General features: G+C 45.3%; 1 protein-coding gene across 1 annotated transcript in view; it reads left to right on the forward strand.

Annotated features, from left to right (window-relative positions):
* The window catches only part of EGFL6 (EGF like domain multiple 6), a 202,661-nt gene that overhangs the window by 94,663 nt on the left and 82,597 nt on the right, over positions 1 to 25,401 (forward strand). Inside the window, exons 4-5 of the mRNA XM_075333817.1 lie at positions 14,964 to 15,083; positions 16,992 to 17,126. Of these exons, the coding sequence (XP_075189932.1) occupies positions 14,964 to 15,083; positions 16,992 to 17,126 (255 nt within the window). The remainder of the gene's footprint in view (positions 1 to 14,963; positions 15,084 to 16,991; positions 17,127 to 25,401) is intronic.

A 25,401-nucleotide genomic window follows, 5' to 3' on the forward strand; every position in this document is an offset into this window, starting at 1 on the left:
TTTCTTCAGCAGGGACAGGGAATATGGTTAAAATGGAAGATGGATGGAGTCAAATACAGGACCATTTTTGAAGAAAGCCTGATGGAGTCTGCAAAAGACCAGAGACTGGGACGGAGATTTGTCTTCCAACAAGACAATCATCCCAAACATAAAGCAAAATCTACAATGGAATGGTTCACAAATAAACATATCCAGGTGTAAGAATGGCCAAGTCAAAGTCCAGACCTGAATCCAATCGAGAATCTGTGGAAAGAGCTGAAAACTACTGTTCACAAACGTTCTTCATCCAACCTTACTCAGCTCGAACTATTTGCAAAGGAAGAATGGGCAAGAATTTCAGTCTCTCAATGTGCAAAACTGATAGCGACATACCCCAAGCGGCTTGCAGCTATAATCATAGCAAAAGGTGGCACTATAAAGTATTAACTTAAAGGGGACGAATAATATTGCACGCCCACTTTTCAGTTATTTTTTAAAGAAGCTTAAAATAAGCAATACATTTCCTTCAACTTCACAATTGTGTCCCACTTGTTGATTCTTCACCATAACATTAGCATTTGTATCTTTGTTTGAAGCCTGAAATATGGGGAAAGATTGAAAAATTCAAGGGAGCCGAATACTTTCGCAAAGCACGGTGTGTGTGTGTGTTTGTGTGTCTGTGTGTGTATGTGTGTGTGTGTGTGTGCGCGTATATGTATATGTATATATATATACAGTGCCTACAAGTAGTATTCAACACCCTGCAGATTTAGCAGGTTTGATAAGATGCAAATAAGTTAGAGCCTGCAAACTTCAAACAAGAGCAGGATTTATTAACAGATGCATAAATCTTACAAACCAACAAGTTATGTTGCTCAGTTAAATTTTAATAAATTTTCAACATAAAAGTGTGGGTCAATTATTATTCAACCCCTAGGTTTAATATTTTGTGGAATAACCCTTGTTTGCAATTACAGCTAAAAATCGTCTTTTATAAGACCTGATCAGGCCGGCACAAGTCTCTGGAGTTATCTTGGCCCACTCCTCCATGCAGATCTTCTCCAAGTTATCTATGTTCTTTGGGTGTCTCATGTGGACTTTAATCTTGAGCTCCTTCCACAAGTTTTCAATTGGGTTAAGGTCAGGAGACTGACTAGGCCACTGCAACACCTTGATTTTTTCCCTCTTGAACCAGGCCTTGGTTTTCTTGGCTGTGTGCTTTGGGTCGTTGTCTTGTTGGAAGATGAAATGACGACCCATTTTAAGATCCTTGATGGAGGAGCGGAGGTTCTTGGCCAAAATCTCCAGGTAGGCCGTGCTATCCATCTTCCCATGGATACGGACCAGATGGCCAGGCCCCTTGTCTGAGAAACAGCCCCACAGCATGATGCTGCCACCACCATGCTTGACTGTAGGGATGGTATTCTTGGGGTCGTATGCAGTGCCATCCAGTCTCCAAACGTCACGTGTGTGGTTGGCACCAAAGATCTCGATCTTGGTCTCATCAGACCAGAGAACCTTGAACCAGTCTGTCTCAGAGTCTTCCAAGAGATCATGAGCAAACTGTAGACGAGCCTTGACATGACGCTTTGAAAGTAAAGGTACCTTACGGGCTCGTCTGGAACGGAGACCTTTGTGGTGGAGTACGTTACTTATGGTATTGAAACCAATGTCCCCACTGCCATGAGATCTTCCCGGAGCTCCTTCCTTGTTGTCCTTGGGTTAGCCTTGACTCTTCGGACAAGCCTGGCCTCGGTACGGGTGGAAACTTTCAAAGGCTGTCCAGGCCGTGGAAGGCTAACAGTAGTTCCATAAGCCTTCCACTTCCGGATGATGCTTCCAACAGTGGAGACAGATAGGCGCAACTCCTTGGAAAGGGTTTTGTACCCCTTTACCAGCCTTGTGACCCGCCACGATCTTGTCTCTGATGGCCTTGGAATGCTCCTTTGTCTTTCCCTGTTGACCAAGTATGAGTGCTGTTCACAAGTTTGGGGAGGGTCTTAATTACTCAGAAAAGGCTGGAAAAAGAGATAATTAATCCAAACATGTGAAGCTCATTGTTCTTTGTGCCTGAAATACTTCTTAATACTTTAGGGGAACCAAACAGAATTCTTGTGGTTTGAGGGGTTGAATAATAAATGACCCTCTGAATAAACTTTTCACAATTTAAAAAAAAAAAAAAAAAAGAAATAAGATTCTTTGTTGCTGCAGTGCATTTCACACTTCCAGGCTGATCTACAGTCCAAATGTCAGAATGCCAAGTTAATTCCGAATGTGTAAACCTGCTAAATCTGCAGGGGGTTGAATACTACTTGTAGGCACTGTATATGTATATGTACATGTAGCCCTTGCAAAGACAAGTCCAACCATACCTTTAACTAGCCAGTCCGCTCCTGCTTTCCCTAACAGTTACCTCTAGAATCAGTAGATAGGTGAGGCTGAACCGCTTTCAGTGTGTTAAAGTTCTTTCCAAGCCTCTGCTTCCCCAGTCTTCATTCCTCACCCAGAACCATCTTCTACTTCTTGACTGACAGTTTCTTTCCTTGAAGTCCTTGAACTGGCTAACACTGTACCAAAACTTTTTTCTATTAACTTTCCTTGAAGTCACACAGCAAAGAAGCTGTCAGTCAAACACATGTTGGGCATGTAATAGAGCTGGGGAAGGTAGAGGCTTGGTAAGACCTTCCATGCGCTGAAATCACGTCAGTTAATGGAGAAATGGACTTTCTAGTTAAAGGTATGTCTGGATTTGACCTTGCAAATCAAAAAAGTCTGTGGAGCCTCTGTTAGGAGTTTCAACACAGAAACTAGCCAGATATCCCTCCGGGAAGGACCTAGACAAGGAGTGGTTCTTTTTAGGAAACCACCATAACCACCATATGAAGTGGCCCTTTAAGTCAATATCCAACTCTTTGACAAGTTTAAAGATATGACAAGGGAAATACCAAGGCCAGGTATCCATCCACAGACAGCTGTTTCGGGGTATTGCCCCTCATCAGTGTGGAGTAGGATTCTGGCCAGGTGGGAGCAAAGCCTAGTAAACCAACAAGACAAAACAATCACTGATCTCGGGGAGACCAGCCAGAGAAAACACTGCCGGCAGAAAACGAGGGCGCTCAATACAGTGAAATCCTAGATGCATTGCCCCCTGGGAAATATGCAAATAAAAAAAGTCCGTGGAGCCTCTGTTAGGAGTCTCAACATAGAAGCTAGCCAGATATCCCTCCGGGAAGGACCTAGCCAAGCAGTGGTTCTTTTTAGGAAACCACCATAACCACCATATGAAGTGACCCTTTTAGTCAATATCCAACTCTTTGACAAGTTTAAAGATATGACAAGGGAAATACCAAGGCCAGGTATCCATCCACAGACAGCTGTTTCGGGGTATTGCCCCTCATCAGTGTGGAGTAGGATTCTGGCCAGGTGGGAGCAATGCCTAGTAGACCAACAAGACAAAACAATCACTGATCTCGGGGAGACCAGCCAAGGCCAGATATCCATGACCTTGTAAGAGCTACATACACATTGAAACAGTTTGAGTGGTGAAATCACAGGGTGCCTTTAACTATGGGTTCATTAAAATTGTACTAGAAGACAGGAATGTTTTTTTAATGCGCCTTTAAGTTCATTAAGATTTTTGGTTTCTCCTGAATGACAAGTTGATTCCCTTTTGTCCTTTTGTTCTACCTTTTCTTATCTATGTAACTGTGCAAAACCAGTTTAAAGACGTTGTCCACTACTTTTACATTGATGGACTATCCTTACGGGTAATTTGCACACTACGACATCGCAAGCCGATGCTGCTATGCCGAGCACGATAGTCCCCGCCTCCGTCGCAGCAGCGATATCTTGTGATTGCTGCCGTAGCGAACATTATCGCTACGGCAGCTTCATATGCACTTACTTGCCCTGCGACGTCGCTCTGGCCGATGACCAGCCTCCTTCCTAAGGGGGCGGGTCGTGTGGCGTCACAGCAACGCCACACTCCAGGCGGCCAATAGGAGCGGAGGGGCGGAGATGAGTGGGACGTAATCATCCCGCCCACCTCCTTCCTTCCGCATAGCTGGTGGACGCAGGTAAGGGTCTGTTCCTCGCACCTACGGCTTCACACACAGCGATGTGTGCTGCCGCAGGAATGACGAACAACATCGTACCGTCGCTGCTGAGAAATTATGAAATGTCGGACCCTACACTGATCATACGATAATGACGCTTTTGCGCTCGTTAATCGTATGTAAAAGGATTCACATACTGCGATGTCGACAGCGACGCCGAATGTGCGTCACTTTTTCGATTTGACCCCACCGACATCGCACCTGCAATGTCGTAGTGTGCAAAGTACCCCTTAGGCTAGATCATCGATGTCTGATCAGCTGGGGTCCGACACCCTGCTCTCTTGTTGATCAGCTGTTAATGAGGTCGGCAATAGCAGTAGGCAGCTGGAAATGCTCAGTTCTGGAGCTGCTCCATCTTTTGATAGTGACAACGCCCGATTACTGCCCCCAGCCCCGGCCTCTATCAGTTGATGGGGCAACTCCAGAACTGAGCATTTAAAGCTGCCTGCTGCCACCATCAACAAAGCGCACATCGGCATGGAAGCGTGGTGTCGGACTCTGGTCAATCAGAAATTGATTACCTATCCTAAGGATAGGGCATTAATGTAAAATTAGTGAATAAACTCTTTAAGATACTTTTATATAAGCATTTAAAGTGGAATCTATAACAGATAATGGGAGAGATTTACTAAAATGGGTGTTTCATATTCCAGTCTTACACTAAAGAGTGACAGAATCAAATGCACATATAAAAAAAATGTAAGCATTTTAGGCTGTCTTGAGAAAATGAAATCAACTGCTATGAGCAGGTGTACATTTGGGTCTTTTATTCTCCATTTTCTGTATTTAAATTCTATAAGTAAACCTCCACGGGTGCCCTGTAGCTTTGTATAAGGTTCTGTATGCATAAAATATCAAAGATCTATATAAAAAAATGTGCAGAACTCAAGAATAATAAATCATTTTTTACTGATACAACATTAAAAAAGGTTATAAAAACAAGCTATTCTAGAAAAAAAATACTTTCAGCCAGCTGCAGGAATGTTCAAAATCCCAGGATTTACAATGCATAAGGTGATAAATATACTAAGTGTATCAAGATATAGAGTAGTGAAAAGCAGGAGTTGTAAATATAAAGTACATAGACTGTGGTAATTGTTTATGCTCACCTAGGCATTCGCTTGCAAGAGAAAGCTTTTGAGCGAAATGCACTTTGGGTCAATTTTCTCTAATATAACCATCTTGTTTCACCACTGTAAATACACTTTATGTTATTTATAACTCTTCCTTTTCATTACTCTCTATCGTGCCACACATTAGCAGGACATAACGATCACGGTCGCAGAGATTGCGACCACGACCAGGCCTGGCAAGGTTAGGGGCCCGACGCCTTCCCTACAGAGAAGCAGCCAGCTCCCCTCAGTGAGATAGGACCTGCGCTGTTCAGTGGTGTAGTGCAAATGGTGGCAGACCATGCGTCCTCTTTGGGGCCCGTGAGTCAGAGGGGCCCTCACCAGCCATCGCACAAAGCAATGATGAGAGAGGGAGTGGAGCCTGCGCTCGATATCTCATCGCAGCGGAGCACGGTGATGTCACTACTGCACGCTGCTGTGCTGAGACATGCAGAACGCTCTGAATGGAGCAGCAATTGAACGAGGATAGGCGAGTTCTTGTTTTGTTTTTGTTTGTTTTTTTTAAATCAGTGAGTACACAATGACCAGAAGCCTATGGGGGTGCATTAAACAGTATGAGGGCTGCATAATACAATATGAAGGACTATGGGGGCTGCGTTATAATACATATAGGACTATGGAGGTTGTGCATTATAATACATATTGGACTATGGGTGCTGCATTTTAATACATATAGGACTATGGGGAGCCACATTATAATACATGCACGACTATGGGGGCTGTATTATATTATATGGAGGACTAATGGGGTTACCCTATACATGGACTATGGGGGTGCATTATAATATCTGGAGGACTATGGGGTGCAGTATAATATATGGAGGACTATGGGTTACAGTATAATATATGGAAAACTATGGGGTGAATTATAATACATGGAGGACTATGGGAGCTGCATTATAATAATTGGAGGGCTATGGAGCTACCTTATACATGGAGGACTATGGGAAGTGCATTATAAGAAATGGATGACTATGGGGGCTACCTTTTTACATAGATTATGGAGGTACATTATAATACATTCAGGACTATGGGTGCTGCATTATAATATACGGAGGACTATGGGGTGCAGTATAATATATGGAGGACTATGGGGTGAATTATAATACATGGAGGACTATGGGAAGTGCATTATAATACTTGGAGGACTATGGGGGTGCATCCTAATATATGAAGGGTTATGTGGGATCCATTATACTATATGGAAGGCTATGTGGGGGCCATTATAGTATTTGGAAAGCTATGAAGGAGCCTTTATACCTCATGGAGGGCCATTATACCGTATGCAAGCAATTATGCAGTGTGAAGGTTTGTGTGCTGAGGGAAAGATGTATATCAGAGCATGGGAAAGCTGCGTGCTAAGGGAAAGATGTATAGCAGAGCATGGGGATGCTGGGCGCTGAGGACAAGATGATATCAGAACATAGGAAAGCTGGGTGCTGATGGAAAGAGGGATTTCAAATCATGAGAAACCTGGGTACTCAGGGAAAGAGCCAAGTGTCAGCGTCACTATCCCGTACCCTGAGTGTTACGGGTGCTTTACACGCTGCGACATCGCTAGTGATTGCTAGCGATGTCGAGCGCGATAGCACCCGCCCCCGTCGCTCATGCGACATTTGGTGCTCACTGCCATAGCGAGCATTATCGTTACGGCAGCGTCACACGCACATACCTGTGCAGCGATGTCGCTGTGACCGCCGAACAATCCCTCCCTCAAGGGGTAGGTGCCTTCAGCGTCATAGCGACGTCACTGCGGCGTCAGTAAGCGGCCGGCCAATAGAAGCTGAGGGGTGTAGATTAGCGGGACGTAACATCCCGCTCACCTCCTTCCTTCCTCATTGCCGGTGGACGCAGGTATGGGGATGTTTGTCGCTCCCGCCGTGTCACACATAGCGATGTGTGATGCCGCAGGAACGACGAACAACATCTTACCACTGGCTGCAGCGATATTAAGGAAATGAGCGACATGTCAACGATCACCGTTTTGGAATGATTTTGCGATCGTTGATCGTCGCTCATTAGTGTTACACGCTGCGATGTTGCTACCGGCGCCGGATGTGCGTCACTAACAACGTGACCCCGACAATATATCGGTAGCGATGTCGCAGCATGTAAAGTATCCCTTAGTGTCATTATCCCATACCCCGAGTATCGGTGTACAGTGGGGGAGGGGGGCAGGTCCAAACTTTGCACTGGGATCCATATAACTCTAGTTATGCCCCTGCACAGTAATATATCTCCTTATGCATTGAGAATCCTATGCTTTTGAACATTCTTGCCTATCCATCTCTCATGCAGTGTTGCTACTATGTTATACATACCTCCCAACCGTCCCGGATACAGCGGGACAGTCCCTCTTCTGAGCCTTTGATCCCGGGTCCCGCCCGTGAGGCTGATTGTCCCGACTCCACCCACCCACTGTAGCCCCGCCTCGCTGTTTCTCTCTTCTATTCATTACAGAGTCGAGCGCGCACCTGGAAACTCCTGTGACTGCTGCTGAGGTATGAATCACCCCCTGCAGCAGAGCGACCCCCCCCCCCTGCAGCAGAGCGACCCCCCTGCACCAGAGCCGACCCCCCCCTCCCCCAGAGCGGACATCCCCAGCCCGGAGCTTCCCTGCAGCTGTTCTCTGACTCCCCGTGTGCGGCTTCTCACTGCTGGAGACACACGGGGAGTCAGGAAGCTGAGGAGACCGTGCAATCAGCACTTCTCTCTCCTGCAGATAGCACTGGCCAGTAATAACCTATGCAGAGTGACATCTGCAGGCGTCTATTAGCTTACCGATCAGTGGTCTCCTGCCTGTGGAGCTGCTGGGTCCTAGCTTCCCAACAGCTTCAGCTCTGCTTTATCCTGGCTCCCCTACCAGTTAAAGGGAAACTGTCAGCAGAAATTTCACAATGAAAGTAATAGATTCCCCCTCTGCAGCTCCTGGGCTGCTTCTAGAAAGGGTCCTGTTGTTATTGTGCCCCCTTTGAGACCTACAAAAATACTTTATGAAGTCTTACCTTTTTGTATGCAAATGTGTTTTTATGGTCACGGGGGCGGGCTGTCTGGCGTCCGTTATTCCCTTTCCTGCCGCTTTACGCAGTCCCCCATTGCTCATTTACATACACAAGGACGCCTTCCTCTTGTAACTGTCCTCCCGAAGTTTTGCGCATGTGAACGCTTTTTCAGATGATTGCGCAGGCGCGAGATTATGGGCGGCGCTGTTATTGTCATCAGCAGCGTTATCCAAGTACCCGCCCATAATCTCGTGCCCACACTTTTCCCTCTGACTCCACTGTTATGCGCAAGTGCTGGCCATATGAACCATGTTACCTATTACTGCTTGCACGAGATTATGGGCGGGTACTTGGATGACTTTGCTGATGACAATCACAGCGCCACCCATAATCTCGCGCCCACGGTAATAGGTAACATGGTTCATATGGACAGTGCTTGCGCATAACGGTGGAGGCAGAGTGAGAAGCGCGGGCACGAGATTATGGGTGGGTACTTGGATGACGCTGCTGATGACAATCACAGCGCCGCCCATAATCTCGCGCCTGCGCAATCACCTCAAAAGCGTTCACACTTTGCACAGTGCTCAGTCCGGCAAGAGTGGCACTGGGCATGCACAAAACTTCAGGAGGACAGTTACATGAGGAAGGCGTCCTCATGTATGGAAATGAGCAATGGGGGACGGCGTACAGCGGCAGGAGGGGGAATAACGGACGCCAGGCAGCCCGCCCCCGTGACCATAAAAACAGATTTGCATACAAAAAGGTAAGACTTCATAAAGTATTTTTTTAGGTCTCAAAGGGGGCACAATAGCAACAGGAACCTTTCCAGAATGCAGCCCAGGAGCTGCAGAAGGGGAATCTTTTATTTTTTTTGCTAAATTTCTGGTGACAGTTTCCCTTTAAAGGGAACCTATCAGGTGCAATCTGCACTCAGAGCCAGGAGCAGTTCTGGGTGTATATTGCTAATCCCTCCCTAACTGTCCCTGTATACACTAGCATAGATAAAGGCATCTATAGAAAAAGGATTTTTAAAGAGCTTATATCTTATGCTAATTAGCGCGGGGACTAGTCCCAAGGGCGTTACTTCACTTGGCTAGTCGGCTCACATAGCGTGTTAGTACTCACACAGGGGCGTAATAACATGCTAACATGCTATGCGAGCCGACTAGCCAAGTGAAGTAACGCCCTTGTGACTAGTCCCCGCGCTCATTAGCATAAGATATAAGGTCTTTAAAAATATTTGTTCTTGATCTCTTTATCTATGCTAGTGTATACAGGGACGGTTAGGCAGGGATTAGCAATATGTACCCAGAACCGCTCCTGGCTCTGAGTGCATATTGCACCTGACAGGTTCACTTTAAAGGGAAGCTGTCACCAGATTTGGGGCCTATAAGCTGCGGCCACCACCAGTGGGATCTTATATACACATTCTAACATGCTGCATACCTCCCAACCGTCCCGGATACAGCGGGACTTTCACGCTTTACGTTGTTTGTCCCGTTGCCACGGGCGGGACGGCCGGCTCCTGGGCTCCGCCCACCCACTCTCTCTCCGCCTCCCTGCTTTTCCCTCCTACCATCCTAGTAGACGTGGCATAGAGAGGAGCGCTGCCTGTGCTGCTGCTGGTACAGTAAACTAATCTCCCCAGCGCTGATTTCCCTCCCTCCCCCCTCACCCCGGCCGGAGCCTGTCTGTGCGGTTGGCCGGCCGCCTGTCTGTGCGGTCGCCCCCCTGCCGCCTGTCTGTGCGGTCGCCCCCCCTGCCGCCTGTCTGTGCGGTCGCCCCCCTGCCGCCTGTCTGTGCGGTCGCCCCCCTGCCGCCTGTCTGTGCGGGCGCCCCCCTGCCGCCTGTCTGTGCGGGCGCCCCCCTGCCGCCTGTCTGTGCGGGCGCCCCCCTGCCGCCTGTCTGTGCGGGCGCCCCCCTGCCGCCTGTCTGTGCGGGCGCCCCCCTGCCGCCTGTCTGTGCGGGCGCCCCCCTGCCGCCTGTCTGTGCGGGCGCCCCCCTGCCGCCTGTCTGTGCGGGTGCCCCCCTGCCGCCTGTCTGTGCGGGCGCCCCCCTGCCGCCTGTCTGTGCGGGCGCCCCCCTGCCGCCTGTCTGTGCGGGCGCCCCCCTGCCGCCTGTCTGTGCGGGCGCCCCCCTGCCGCCTGTCTGTGCGGGCGCCCCCCGCCGCCTGTCTGTGCGGGCGGCTGGCCGCCTCTCTGTGCGGGCGGCCCGCCGCCTGTCTGTGAAGGCGGGCGGCCGGCCGCCTGTCTGTGAAGGCGACCGGCCGCCTCACTGTGCGGGCGACCGGCCGCCTCACTGTGGCTGCCTGCGTGTCCGTGCTGGAGGCCCGCCGGCTGCCTGCGTGTCCGTGCTGGAGGCCCGCCGGCTGCCTGCGTGTCCGTGCTGGAGGCCCGCCGGCTGCCTGCGTGTCCGTGCTGAATGGGTGTGGATGGGGAGTGGATATGGGCGTGACTGTGAAATGGGTGTGGTTAGGGGGCGTGGCCTAAAAATTTGCCGCGGCGCACTACGCGCGCCGCAAACTTTGTCCCTCTTTTCCTTCTTTAAAAGTTGGGAGGTATGTGTTAATTACATGATGATGATCTGATCTATACCTCTATGATATATAATTGTGCTTGTTGGAAATTAATCTAATTGTCCAGAGTAGTATGAGGTATGATGCAGCAAGAGAATAGTGTCAGATCATTGGCAGCACATAGAAGGTTACTAACATGATAGAGACAAAAATGATGAGAACTAGCATGGTGCAGTTTCGTGGAGAGCTTTGTAGATGAAAGTGCAAAACTAAATTCTATATTTTAGAAGTTTAGTGAGGGAAAGACTGATTAGAAGTGAGCTACAGTAATGAGAATGAATGAAATTAACAGTCATCTGCTTCTACTCTGAGACAACATTGAGAAAACATTGACTTTTTGGATATGTGTTCGAGGTATATAAACATAAAATATATGATATCAAAGACAGATTTTAGTTCAAGTTGCTTTGAAAAGTCACAAAATTTTGTAGCAACTTAGAAATGGTCAGACTTGGGGAGTGACAGGGATGCAGAGCAGGCGGGATGACATGGCGCATCTAATTCATGATGAGCTGTAACATTACTTACGTCAGAAATCTTACACCAGTCAGCAAGTGGTGGAAGATCTGGTGTGCTACAGGCTGCTCATCAGATGCTCCTGATTCATAAGGAGGTGTGCACCTTTTCATGAATCAGATGCATCTGACTCCACCACACCCCTTCATCAGGGTACCTAGATGTGTGGCCAAAGAGTTATGACACTACTACACAATCATCACATCTCCACCAGAGCCTGGTCCTGCAACATCTGCTTATGTTACTCTGTGGGTGGCACTAGTGATGGAAAACATGTCAGAACCAGAAGCTCTGGACGACAAAGGCTCTGTCCAGCCACTAAGATTGCAGTGGCTGGGACCTATGGTGCTGTCCAGTCTGACAGTATGGGTGTGTGTGCTGTTCAGCTGAAGTTATCATCTTCCTGCTTCAGCCAACTGGAAAGCACCACACCCTACTAAAGCTTCCAGCTTACTGCTGGAAGCTGCCAGATATAGTCTTATGCTTCTCTGGTTTAGTCCTGTCTGGTTTCCTCCTGGTTGTTAACTCTGCTCTTTGTTTTGTCTCTATTCTTACAGATTATTATTTTGTACTTTTCCTGACCTCTTTGTTCTGATTCAGCTACTGAATGACTCATAACAGCCCGCACAACCGTACAGCACCTTATTCTGTTGCTCCAGCCTAGGGGGCCATGTTTAAGTCCAGATCCCTATATATGGGTCAAAGGGTGAAGGCCAGAGTCACCCCTGGGATCTGGTAAGCAGATTGGCTTGCGCTAAGCCTGAACGTGGTAACCATTTTAGAGACTGATGACAGAACGTTCTTACAACAATCAATTGTAAATATCGGGTTCAGGAGGAGCAAAAACAAGAAGTCAGTTTTTAAAAGATTTAAATTCTGAGAGCGTGCTTAAATTATGTGAGAGACCATGGACAATCTTCAATGTTTTCTAATAGTGTATAGGTGTTGTCACTGAAAGAAGTGAAGTATTTCATTGGGTGTAATCAGTATTGAGATTGTACTGAAAACCAAACCATGCTGAAAGTTGTTCCAGTAGGAGCTGTATAAAGAGGAATGAAGTTAAGACCTATGACTCAAACCTTAAGAACTCATAAAGCAAGAGGAAAAGATGAGAAAGCAAACAGAGCCAGCAATTGAGGCTAAATGAGAGCTTGGAGAAGTAGCAAGAAAATCAAGAGAGAACAGTATTCTTAAAGGGAAACTGTCAGTTGATACATTCTGCCCAAACTGAGCTGCGCTATTGACTAGTCGTACAGGCAGGTCCTCGGCGGCTTCTCCCCGCCCACTAACAGTTACTGACAAGTCTCTGCCTATACGCACATATAGGCATTAACTTGTCAGTCACTGGTAGCAGGTGGGAGAAGCCACCGGAGATTTGCCTGTACGACTAGTCAATAGCGCAGCTCGGTTTGGGCAGAATGTATCAGCTAACAGGTTCCATTTAAGGTTGGTACTGAACAAAAATAGTTCAGTACAAGCTGGTGATCTACATTGTTCAATGACATAGAGAGATACAGAACTAGTAATAGGGAATAAATGCCATTTCGTGTAGTAGCCAAGAGATCATTTTAAACTAGCCAAGAGATCATTTGAAACTTTTGTAAGGTCAGATTCTGTGGAGTCCGCAGTATGGATACCAATAAGTAAGGGGTCCAGAAGGACATCAGTAGAGTGGTAGCTGTTTTTTTTTTTATTTTGAGGCAGTAGAAATCTGAATGTCATGTTGGTTAAATTGTGCAAAAATTGGCTTTTAAGATGTTATGCAAACAAAGCAGAACATTTGGTTTAAAATATTTGTAATGAAATACGGATGTAAAACAGTCAGCATGGACGTGGAACCACTGAACTGTGACAACACGTCAGGCTTCGCATTAAACCACAGAGCTGGAAATCTTATTCACGTTGTGGTATTTTATACTCATGGAGTAGAGTAATTCATTCAGTTTATATTGGCAGTGCTCACCTGATTTTGCTTTATTTCTAAAGAATATTATTAAAAAAGTCTGCGGAGATCCTACAGAGCCAGGAGCAGAGATTAATGATACACAGTTGTGTTCTATTAAATCATACCTCAGTATAGTGGAGGATTTACCAAGATTTAATGAGGAGACATAATATCTTCTCCAGACCAGGAATATAATATCATATAATACCGCCATGTATATATTTCTGCAACGTAAATGATTCTTATCTGACCTGACATGAAATTTTATTTAAAGGCTACGTTCACCTTTCATACCATTTTATATCTACATCTTCTGTGGAAATCTATGTTTTTGGAGAAATAACTGAAAAAACCCTGTCAATCTGTTTCTGCAGCTATACTCCTATTTGTCCATTATTTACTGCTAATCTACCAAGTTTACATTAGTAGAAAGTAAAGAACAAGTGGGAGAAATATGATTATATAGTTTGTTTATTGTCTGACATCAAGGAAAAACATTGTCTACATACTGTAGGAGCTGTAGAAAGAGAGCAATGGGATATCTTTTAATTAAGATCTGATGCAAAAATGCCTAATTTTTCATTTTACAGGCATTGGGACAATAAAACAGGGTTGTAAAGCTGGATCCATGTGATACCATTATTTAATCTTACAGTGGCATGCAAATGTTTGGGCACCCCTAATCAAAATTACTGTTATCGTGAACAGTTAAGCAAGTTGAAGATGATGAACTGATCTCTAAAAGGCGTAAAGTTAAAAATGATATATTTCCTTTATATTTTAGGTAAAAAAAATAATATATATATATATTTAATTTCTTTTTTCTTTTTCCTGTTTTACATTTTTAAATTAACAAAAAAGGAAAATGGGCCAATACAAAAGTTTGGGCGCACTGCATGGTTAGTACCTAGTAGCACCCCCTTTGGCACGTATCACAGTTTGCAAATACTTTTTGTAGCCAGCCAAGAGTCTTTGAATTCTTGTTTGAGGGATCTTCCATTCTTCCTTGATAAGGTCTTCCATTTCTGTGAGATTACTGGGTCGTCTTGTATGCACTGCTCTTTTGAGGTCTAGCCACAGATTTTCAATGATGATCAGATCAGGGGACTGTGAGTCCTTTGTAAAACCTTCAGTTTGCGCCTTTTGAGGTCATCTATTCTGAATTTTGACGTGTTTAGGATCATTGTCTATCTGTAAAAGTCATCCTCTTTTTTACTTTAGCCTTTTTTTATAGATGGTCTTATGTTTGCATCTAGAATTTGGCGAAATTTCATTGAATACATTCTTCCCTCTACCTGAGAAATGTTCCCCGTGCCATTGGCTGCAACACAACCCCAAACTTTGATTGATTCACCCCCAGTTTGCCTTGGCACATGGCGAAAAGCATCAGGGATAGTGTTTTGTGATGGGAAAACTTATAAAAAAATCCTGTAAATATATTTTCATATACATTAACAATGAATAGTGCATGTTTCAAGCTGCCTAATGAGCGGACGGACAAATCTAATTAGGATTAAATAAAATAAAACTGTTCAATGAAATTGAGGTAAACTTATAGTATAAACGTTCCTGTACAGATATTTTAAATCTTTTGTTCTACTGAATAAATCAATGTTTCTGTATCAATGAATAGAAAGAGGGTAATAAAACAAAGACATTGTCAGAACTGAAATATTCTACTATTAATCTTTTTTCCAGACTCCAGGACGTGTGCGATGGCAAACTGCCAATATGGCTGTGAAGAAGTAAAGGGAGAAGTGCGATGCTTATGCCCGTCAAGTGGACTGCAGCTGGGGCCAGATGGAAAGAATTGCATTGGTGTGTGAGGATACGTTTTTTCATTTTCCCATCTTTATTTACTCTTTATATCAAATAACTAAGAAAAAAGATAGGTCTAGATTCTCAATTTTAGACTCACAATGAAGTCATTCCGTGTAGTATTTTGGACCCGTTCTCTGTAAATTATACACAAGATGTGCTACACATGAATTGCTGGAGGGGGATTGTTACTACCGACATTTCTTAGGCAGGAAACCTATCAGACAATGTCATATTTTACAAGACATCTTATAAGATTGCATATCTGAAAGGGAATTATAAATGAGACACCAGGCTGTGTATTTCTTTGAGATAGCATCTTCTTTGCATCTTCTAGCATCTTCTTTGAGATATTATCCACATGCTAGTTCTACCGAAGTACAGATTTCCAACCTTCTTTCCACTGGTGTACATAAGAAAGTTGCCCGTTGATTGAAATTGCCAATGCCAATCTCTATATTCTACAACTATATTGTACACTTATAATACAGTGCAAAAGGTGTAGGTGTGGAAAAAATGTGGTAAAGTAATGCACAGTGCTGTATTTCAAGTAATCACATTTATGGTGGAAATATCGATAAGCTCTCTGGACACAAATTTTGGTTGCACCATACTTCAAATAACTTATTGTCTAAACCTTGAAATGGTTGACTCAAGATAGACATTCTATGTCCTATAGATGTAGGACCAACCCTTGGGACCCACATCTATCTCCAGAATATGGGTCCCAAAAATCTGACTGGTGCTCATCCTGCAGTGATAGGAGAGATTGCTACACATGCCCCGACTACACTGGCTGTGTGCTGGAAGATATGTGCCCCCTGTCTCATGTATAATGTTGAGAATGAAGAACTGCTAAGTAAAGTTTTATTGATTGAACTGAACTGTTGGCCGAGTTAACGAGTGGTCATCTGGTCCCGGAGCCATCGGCAACATGTAGTCTTCATGGGCCTACAGCCTATACTACAAAAGTCTACACACTTAGCCAGGACCATGTCTTTATACTCACCTTGCATTTCATTGGCTAACAGAGATAAGGGTGCTTTACACGCTGCGACATCGCTAGCGATTGCTAGCGATGTTGCGAGCGACAGCACCTACCCCCATCGTTTGTGCGACAATTGGTGATAGCTGCCGTAGCGAACAATATCGCTATGGCAGCGTCACACGCACATACCTGTTCAGCAACGTCGCTGTGATCGCCGAACAATCCCTCCTTCAAGGGGGAGGTGCATTCGGTGTCACAGCGGTGTCACAAAACGGCCGCCCAATAGAAGAGGGGGGCGGAAATGAGCGGCAGGAACATGCCGCCCACCTCCTTCCTTCCGCATTGCCGGTGGATGCAGGTAGGATGATGTTCGTCATTCCTGTGGTGTCACACACAGCGATGTGTGATGCTGCAGGAACGACGAACAACCAGCGGCATGCACCACCAACGATATTATGAAAAAGAGCGACGTGTCAACAATCAACGATTTTTGCCGTTTTTGCGATTGTTGATCGTCGCTCCTAGCTGTCACACGCTGCGATGTTGTGAACGACGCTGGATGTGCATCACAAACACCCTGACCCCGACGATATATCAATAGCGATGTCGTAGCGTGTAAAGCACCCTATAATGGTGTCAGGTAATTGGATATGAGCATGTTCGGGGGGATTTCACAAATAGCTAATACAGTGTATTCACTCACAAAGCTGAATTAATCTTTTCTTTGTTATAGATAATAGACCAAATAGTTGTTTTCAATAAGTTAAATAATTACAACATTTCAGTTTGCATGAACAAGAGGTATATTTTCAATAAACCACTTCATGGTACTATGGTTCAAGTCATTGCACCCTTTGATGTGAATAATCAACAATTAAATTACCTTTAAAAATTCTTACAGAATACTGATTTCTTTCTAGATATTGATGAATGTGTCACTGGGAAAGCACTGTGCCCTTTTAACCGAAGATGTGTGAATACATTTGGAAGCTATTACTGCAAATGCCAGCATGGCTTTGATTTAAAATATGTGAATAGCAGATACGATTGTGTAGGTAAGATGATGGAGTTTGGATAGATTGACCGTATGTTTGTAATTTACCTACAGTGATTTTATTGGTAATTTATTTTTACTGTTTTTGGAGAACTTTTCAAGGCAATGAATAATTAATTAGCATCTATTCATGAAAATGAACTCATGCAAGGATACACTAGTCTTTTTACCATGCCAACGCCACAGATAGATCAGAGATGGGCAATTAATTTTCTCAAGGGGCCACATGAGAGACAGTGAATGTTGTGGAGGGCCGAACCAATAAGCTGAAATTAATTTTGCTCAATCTTACTATTAACATATTAATTATAATTATTATTTTATATCAATTGTATCTCTTAATATTGAGCAGAATTAAGTATGATGACTCCCCATTATAATCCATATGAGTTGACACACAGCCTCCCTATATACAGCATGAGTCCACACAGAGCCATCTATATACACTGAGCCCCCACGCAGTGCTCTCCAGTTGGACCACAAACACAGCCCCCTATACACAGCATGATCCCCCCACAGCACCCCTATACACAATATGAGCCCCCAAAATAGCCTTCTTATAAACAGTTTGAGCCCCAAATAGCCTCTCTATATACAGTATGAGCCCTAGGGTAGCCTCCTTATACGCACTGAGTCCCCACACAGTCCCCCTATATAAAGTATGAGCCTCAGCACAGTCAACCATATACAGTATGAGCTCTCACATAGCCCCATATAAATAGTATGAGCCCTCACATTGCCCCCTATGCCCCCTATATAGAGTATGAGCCCCCACATAGCCTTTCTATATAGAGTATAAACTTTAACATAACCGCCCTATAAACAGTATGAACCACCCCACAGAACCCTATATAAGCTATGAGCCTCACATAGCCCGTATATATACAGGAGCCCTCATATAGCCCCCTATATACAGTATGATACCCCACATAGCTCCCTATATAAAATATGAGCCCTTATATAGCCTTTCTATATACAGTATGAGTCCCAACATAGTCCTCCTATATACACATAGCACTCACACAGTCTCCCTATTCACAGTATGAGCCCCATCATAGTCCACTTTATACAATATGAGCCCCCACATTATCCCCTATATACTGTTGAGCCCCCACATGGACCCCTACATACTGTATGAGCCCTCACATAGCACTTTATATACAGTATGAGACCACATACAGTCCCTCTATATACAGTATGAACACTCAGAGCCCCCCTCTGTATACCAAGTGAACTCTTATATAGCCCCCTATATAAGGAATGAGCCCTTACACAGCTTACCTATAGTCAGTGTGAGCCCCTCAAAGCCTCCCTATATATAGTATGATCCCCAACATAGCCCTTCTATACACACAGTCTTCACATAGTTCCCCTATATTCAGTATGAGACCCATATAGCTCTCCAATATACAGACACATATTTCACATACAGAAAAAGGAAAAATGCACACACATACTCACCTTGCACCCATTCCCCTGATGCTCTCCTCTATACAAACAATGCACTGACTATCTCCACAGCAGATGCAATGATGTGACATCATCGTGTCTGCTGTCAGTCACACATGCCGACTGGTGGAAGAATGAGCCGGTGGCTCCGTACTCCACTAATGTATTCACCGCTATGTGCATCCTGAGGAAGCAGATAGCAGTGATATCAGGACACAGGCAGCAGAGGGCAAGGTGCAGCCTGTGGCCACTGTTTTCAGCCCTTCGGCTGTCTCGGTCTTCAGGCCACACTGGAACATGCAGAGGGATGTATGTGACCGCAGGCCGCACTTTGCCCAGATCTCTCACAGATATGTAACCAGTGACTTTTCACTCAATTAACTTGACACTGACTAATGATTTAAACAAAGGTACAGAACTGTTTGTGATGAGACATGTACCTATGTTTTAATCACATGACCAGGACTGATTTGGCCACTATAATATATAGAAGACCACAGCACTCCTTAGTTGTAAAGAATATAAAATAATTTCTATCAGCATGTCATGCTCAAGGGTAGAAAACTTTAAAAGATAGTCAACGATTCAGTTCTCTCGAACCTTGGAACAGGATGGCCAACATTTTGGTCCTCCCAGACTTTGTTATAAGTTGGCGAATGTTTCAGTCTTCTCAGACCTTATTACATTATTATGTTTGGGTCCTCCCGGTCCTTGATCACAACCAGTTAGCAGCAGTTTGGTGAACGCTTAGTGGAGATGCTAAGAGCAAACTCATTTTATTCACTGGGAGCAAACAATTGAATGTTTCTTTTAACTACATGTAGAGATCATGAAAGTCTTGAGAAATTATCACAGAAAGAAATGTAATAACTTTAAGTTATACCCTTTTAACAGAAGGAACTAATCAAAATGAAATCTACATATTTACACACTAGCTGAGGTTTATAAAACTTTCTGAAAGGAAACAGAAGAGTAATTGCACATACTAACCAATCAGTAGGCAGCTCTTATTTTTTGAGCATTTTAGAAGAGAATCTGTCACCTGGTTTTTGGTGCCCCAGCTAAAGGCTACATGAAATAAGGAAAGAAACCATGACTGAAAGGGTTACTTAGTTCTTTTGATAAAACACATTTTATTTCTGCTGGAGCTGTGATATTCCTCTCAATGCTGATCTCTTTATAACTTTGCCCATACCATTGATCAACAGCTTTCTGTGTGCACTGTGCATAAGCAGAAAGCTGCCAATCAGTTGTAGAGGGCAGGGATACACAGAACTCATGAATATCAAGGACTTTGTAGGATCTTATAATTCACAAGAAGATCAGAACCGCAGCAGATAATACTGTGTTAGCACAAAATTACTGCACGAAGCTCAGTAGTTAACCCTCCTTTCAATAAGGGTGTTTGTACTTAGTTCATGAAGCCCTCAGATGGTGCAGCATAAAGCAGGTAAGGCCAGTTTCACACATCCGGCTTTTCGCCGGTTTGCCAGATCCGGCGCTCTCCCGTACAGACAATACAGTACAGTGACAGCGCTGTAACTTCCGGGTCACATGCGCCGGTCTCATGACAGCATGTGACCGGCGCTTGTTGCGCTGTCACTGTACTGTAGTCACTGTATGGGAGAGCGCCGGATCCGGCAAACCGGCGAAAAGCCGGATGTGTGAAACCGGCCTAACAGAAAACGCCTCTGAAAAATAAAACATAGCATTTGAGTTATAGCAAAGTGCAGCTGTTCTCTTTCACCATTTTTGACATACCTCTGTGAGTGGGTAATGCTCCTGATAGGTAGTCCTCAATACTTATGAGCTCCGCTTATCCCAGTCCTCCAGAACTCATTGCAAATCTAAAAATAAGGAGCGCTAATAGTGTAGTACTAGATGGATAAGTACGGTATATAGGAATATACACTCAATTTAGTTGTGAAAGTCACAACCACTAGTGCGCATGAGATACTGGCGTCTGCTGCAGCCCCACGTGGATGAACATTCAAAATGGAGTGGAGAAGGGGTTAACGCCACGCATCAACCAAATGAAGATGTAGAGATGTTGATGATAAATTTTCTTTTTATTCCATAGGTCTATAGATTATCATCAACATCTCTACATCTTCATTTGGCTGATGCGCAGCATTAACCCCTTCTCTACTCCATTTTGAATCTCCAGAACTCATTGGCAGCTTTCTGCCTATGCACAGTATGCACTGAAAGCTGTCAATCACAGGTGCAAGTAAGATTAGACACAGTTCATCTCTGAAAGGGCTATCGCTAGTTTTGATAAGTATTCTCACTGTCTATTGACATAGATTTAAAGGGAGTTTCGGGGACTTTGATATTAGCAACTGATACTCTGCCACCATGAAGCATACCATTGTGCCTGATAAACAATAATGGCAGCGTGGAACTCCCTAGCATGTCAGAGCCTCATCAATTAGCTGAGAGGTAACATTTTAGGAGACGAACAGCCACCAACTTAATATACATGACTTATCCTAAGGATAATATATCCTGAGTCATATTGCAAAGGATTGTCGAAAATCCACTTGTGACTTTTAGGATCGCTACTTCCAATAGGTGGCGCTGTGCTAGAGTTTGTCTCCTTTACTGGAGAGACAATTTGAATATTTCCCAGAGGGGCATTGCAGCTATAAGTCCCCTTACCTGGCAGCCAGACTGGCTTGCAAAGTCTCCTTAAGGAGAATAGTGTTCCCCCGTGGAATTTTAGGGGCATTGCAGCTATAAGTCCCCTTACCTGGCAGCCAGACTGGCTTGCAAAGTCTCCTTAAGGAGAATAGTGTTCCCCCGTGGTCCCCACATAGCTTTCTCATGAGCCAGATCAGACACCCCCATACTTTGCACTGACGAGGGGCAAGCACCCCGAAACACCGTGTCTGCAAATTGGGATTCTGATCTGGCTTATATATCCTGAGTCATATTGCAAAGGATTGTCGAAAATCCACTTGTGACTTTTAGGATCGCTACTTCCAATAGGTGGCGCTGTGCTAGAGTTTGTCTCCTTTACTGGAGAGACAATTTGAATATTTCCCAGAGGGGCATTGCAGCTATAAGTCCCCTTACCTGGCAGCCAGACTGGCTTGCAAAGTCTCCTTAAGGAGAATAGTGTTCCCCCGTGGAATTTTAGGGGCATTGCAGCTATAAGTCCCCTTACCTGGCAGCCAGACTGGCTTGCAAAGTCTCCTTAAGGAGAATAGTGTTCCCCCGTGGTCCCCACATAGCTTTCTCATGAGCCAGATCAGACACCCCCATACTTTGCACTGACGAGGGGCAAGCACCCCGAAACACCGTGTCTGCAAATTGGGATTCTGATCTGGCTTATATATCCTGAGTCATATTGCAAAGGATTGTCGAAAATCCACTTGTGACTTTTAGGATCGCTACTTCCAATAGGTGGCGCTGTGCTAGAGTTTGTCTCCTTTACTGGAGAGACAATTTGAATATTTCCCAGAGGGGCATTGCAGCTATAAGTCCCCTTACCTGGCAGCCAGACTGGCTTGCAAAGTCTCCTTAAGGAGAATAGTGTTCCCCCGTGGAATTTTAGGGGCATTGCAGCTATAAGTCCCCTTACCTGGCAGCCAGACTGGCTTGCAAAGTCTCCTTAAGGAGAATAGTGTTCCCCCGTGGTCCCCACATAGCTTTCTCATGAGCCAGATCAGACACCCCCATACTTTGCACTGACGAGGGGCAAGCACCCCGAAACACCGTGTCTGCAAATTGGGATTCTGATCTGGCTTATATATCCTGAGTCATATTGCAAAGGATTGTCGAAAATCCACTTGTGACTTTTAGGATCGCTACTTCCAATAGGTGGCGCTGTGCTAGAGTTTGTCTCCTTTACTGGAGAGACAATTTGAATATTTCCCAGAGGGGCATTGCAGCTATAAGTCCCCTTACCTGGCAGCCAGACTGGCTTGCAAAGTCTCCTTAAGGAGAATAGTGTTCCCCCGTGGAATTTTAGGGGCATTGCAGCTATAAGTCCCCTTACCTGGCAGCCAGACTGGCTTGCAAAGTCTCCTTAAGGAGAATAGTGTTCCCCCGTGGTCCCCACATAGCTTTCTCATGAGCCAGATCAGACACCCCCATACTTTGCACTGACGAGGGGCAAGCACCCCGAAACACCGTGTCTGCAAATTGGGATTCTGATCTGGCTTATATATCCTGAGTCATATTGCAAAGGATTGTCGAAAATCCACTTGTGACTTTTAGGATCGCTACTTCCAATAGGTGGCGCTGTGCTAGAGTTTGTCTCCTTTACTGGAGAGACAATTTGCATATTTCCCAGAGGGGCATTGCAGCTATAAGTCCCCTTACCTGGCAGCCAGACTGGCTTGCAAAGTCTCCTTAAGGAGAATAGTGTTCCCCCGTGGAATTTTAGGGGCATTGCAGCTATAAGTCCCCTTACCTGGCAGCCAGACTGGCTTGCAAAGTCTCCTTAAGGAGAATAGTGTTCCCCCGTGGTCCCCACATAGCTTTCTCATGAGCCAGATCAGACACCCCCATACTTTGCACTGACGAGGGGCAAGCACCCCGAAACACCGTGTCTGCAAATTGGGATTCTGATCTGGCTTATATATCCTGAGTCATATTGCAAAGGATTGTCGAAAATCCACTTGTGACTTTTAGGATCGCTACTTCCAATAGGTGGCGCTGTGCTAGAGTTTGTCTCCTTTACTGGAGAGACAATTTGAATATTTCCCAGAGGGGCATTGCAGCTATAAGTCCCCTTACCTGGCAGCCAGACTGGCTTGCAAAGTCTCCTTAAGGAGAATAGTGTTCCCCCGTGGAATTTTAGGGGCATTGCAGCTATAAGTCCCCTTACCTGGCAGCCAGACTGGCTTGCAAAGTCTCCTTAAGGAGAATAGTGTTCCCCCGTGGTCCCCACATAGCTTTCTCATGAGCCAGATCAGACACCCCCATACTTTGCACTGACGAGGGGCAAGCACCCCGAAACACCGTGTCTGCAAATTGGGATTCTGATCTGGCTTATATATCCTGAGTCATATTGCAAAGGATTGTCGAAAATCCACTTGTGACTTTTAGGATCGCTACTTCCAATAGGTGGCGCTGTGCTAGAGTTTGTCTCCTTTACTGGAGAGACAATTTGAATATTTCCCAGAGGGGCATTGCAGCTATAAGTCCCCTTACCTGGCAGCCAGACTGGCTTGCAAAGTCTCCTTAAGGAGAATAGTGTTCCCCCGTGGAATTTTAGGGGCATTGCAGCTATAAGTCCCCTTACCTGGCAGCCAGACTGGCTTGCAAAGTCTCCTTAAGGAGAATAGTGTTCCCCCGTGGTCCCCACATAGCTTTCTCATGAGCCAGATCAGACACCCCCATACTTTGCACTGACGAGGGGCAAGCACCCCGAAACACCGTGTCTGCAAATTGGGATTCTGATCTGGCTTATATATCCTGAGTCATATTGCAAAGGATTGTCGAAAATCCACTTGTGACTTTTAGGATCGCTACTTCCAATAGGTGGCGCTGTGCTAGAGTTTGTCTCCTTTACTGGAGAGACAATTTGAATATTTCCCAGAGGGGCATTGCAGCTATAAGTCCCCTTACCTGGCAGCCAGACTGGCTTGCAAAGTCTCCTTAAGGAGAATAGTGTTCCCCCGTGGAATTTTAGGGGCATTGCAGCTATAAGTCCCCTTACCTGGCAGCCAGACTGTCTTGCAAAGTCTCCTTAAGGAGAATAGTGTTCCCCCGTGGTCCCCACATAGCTTTCTCATGAGCCAGATCAGACACCCCCATACTTTGCACTGACGAGGGGCAAGCACCCCGAAACACCGTGTCTGCAAATTGGGATTCTGATCTGGCTTATATATCCTGAGTCATATTGCAAAGGATTGTCGAAAATCCACTTGTGACTTTTAGGATCGCTACTTCCAATAGGTGGCGCTGTGCTAGAGTTTGTCTCCTTTACTGGAGAGACAATTTGAATATTTCCCAGAGGGGCATTGCAGCTATAAGTCCCCTTACCTGGCAGCCAGACTGGCTTGCAAAGTCTCCTTAAGGAGAATAGTGTTCCCCCGTGGAATTTTAGGGGCATTGCAGCTATAAGTCCCCTTACCTGGCAGCCAGACTGGCTTGCAAAGTCTCCTTAAGGAGAATAGTGTTCCCCCGTGGTCCCCACATAGCTTTCTCATGAGCCAGATCAGACACCCCCATACTTTGCACTGACGAGGGGCAAGCACCCCGAAACACCGTGTCTGCAAATTGGGATTCTGATCTGGCTTATATATCCTGAGTCATATTGCAAAGGATTGTCGAAAATCCACTTGTGACTTTTAGGATCGCTACTTCCAATAGGTGGCGCTGTGCTAGAGTTTGTCTCCTTTACTGGAGAGACAATTTGAATATTTCCCAGAGGGGCATTGCAGCTATAAGTCCCCTTACCTGGCAGCCAGACTGGCTTGCAAAGTCTCCTTAAGGAGAATAGTGTTCCCCCGTGGAATTTTAGGGGCATTGCAGCTATAAGTCCCCTTACCTGGCAGCCAGACTGGCTTGCAAAGTCTCCTTAAGGAAAATAGTGTTCCCCCGTGGTCCCCACATAGCTTTCTCATGAGCCAGATCAGACACCCCCATACTTTGCACTGACGAGGGGCAAGCACCCCGAAACACCGTGTCTGCAAATTGGGATTCTGATCTGGCTTATATATCCTGAGTCATATTGCAAAGGATTGTCGAAAATCCACTTGTGACTTTTAGGATCGCTACTTCCAATAGGTGGCGCTGTGCTAGAGTTTGTCTCCTTTACTGGAGAGACAATTTGAATATTTCCCAGAGGGGCATTGCAGCTATAAGTCCCC

This window comes from Anomaloglossus baeobatrachus, chromosome 2 (genome assembly GCF_048569485.1).
Source record: "Anomaloglossus baeobatrachus isolate aAnoBae1 chromosome 2, aAnoBae1.hap1, whole genome shotgun sequence".
In the NCBI taxonomy this organism is placed as follows: domain Eukaryota; kingdom Metazoa; phylum Chordata; class Amphibia; order Anura; family Aromobatidae; genus Anomaloglossus; species Anomaloglossus baeobatrachus.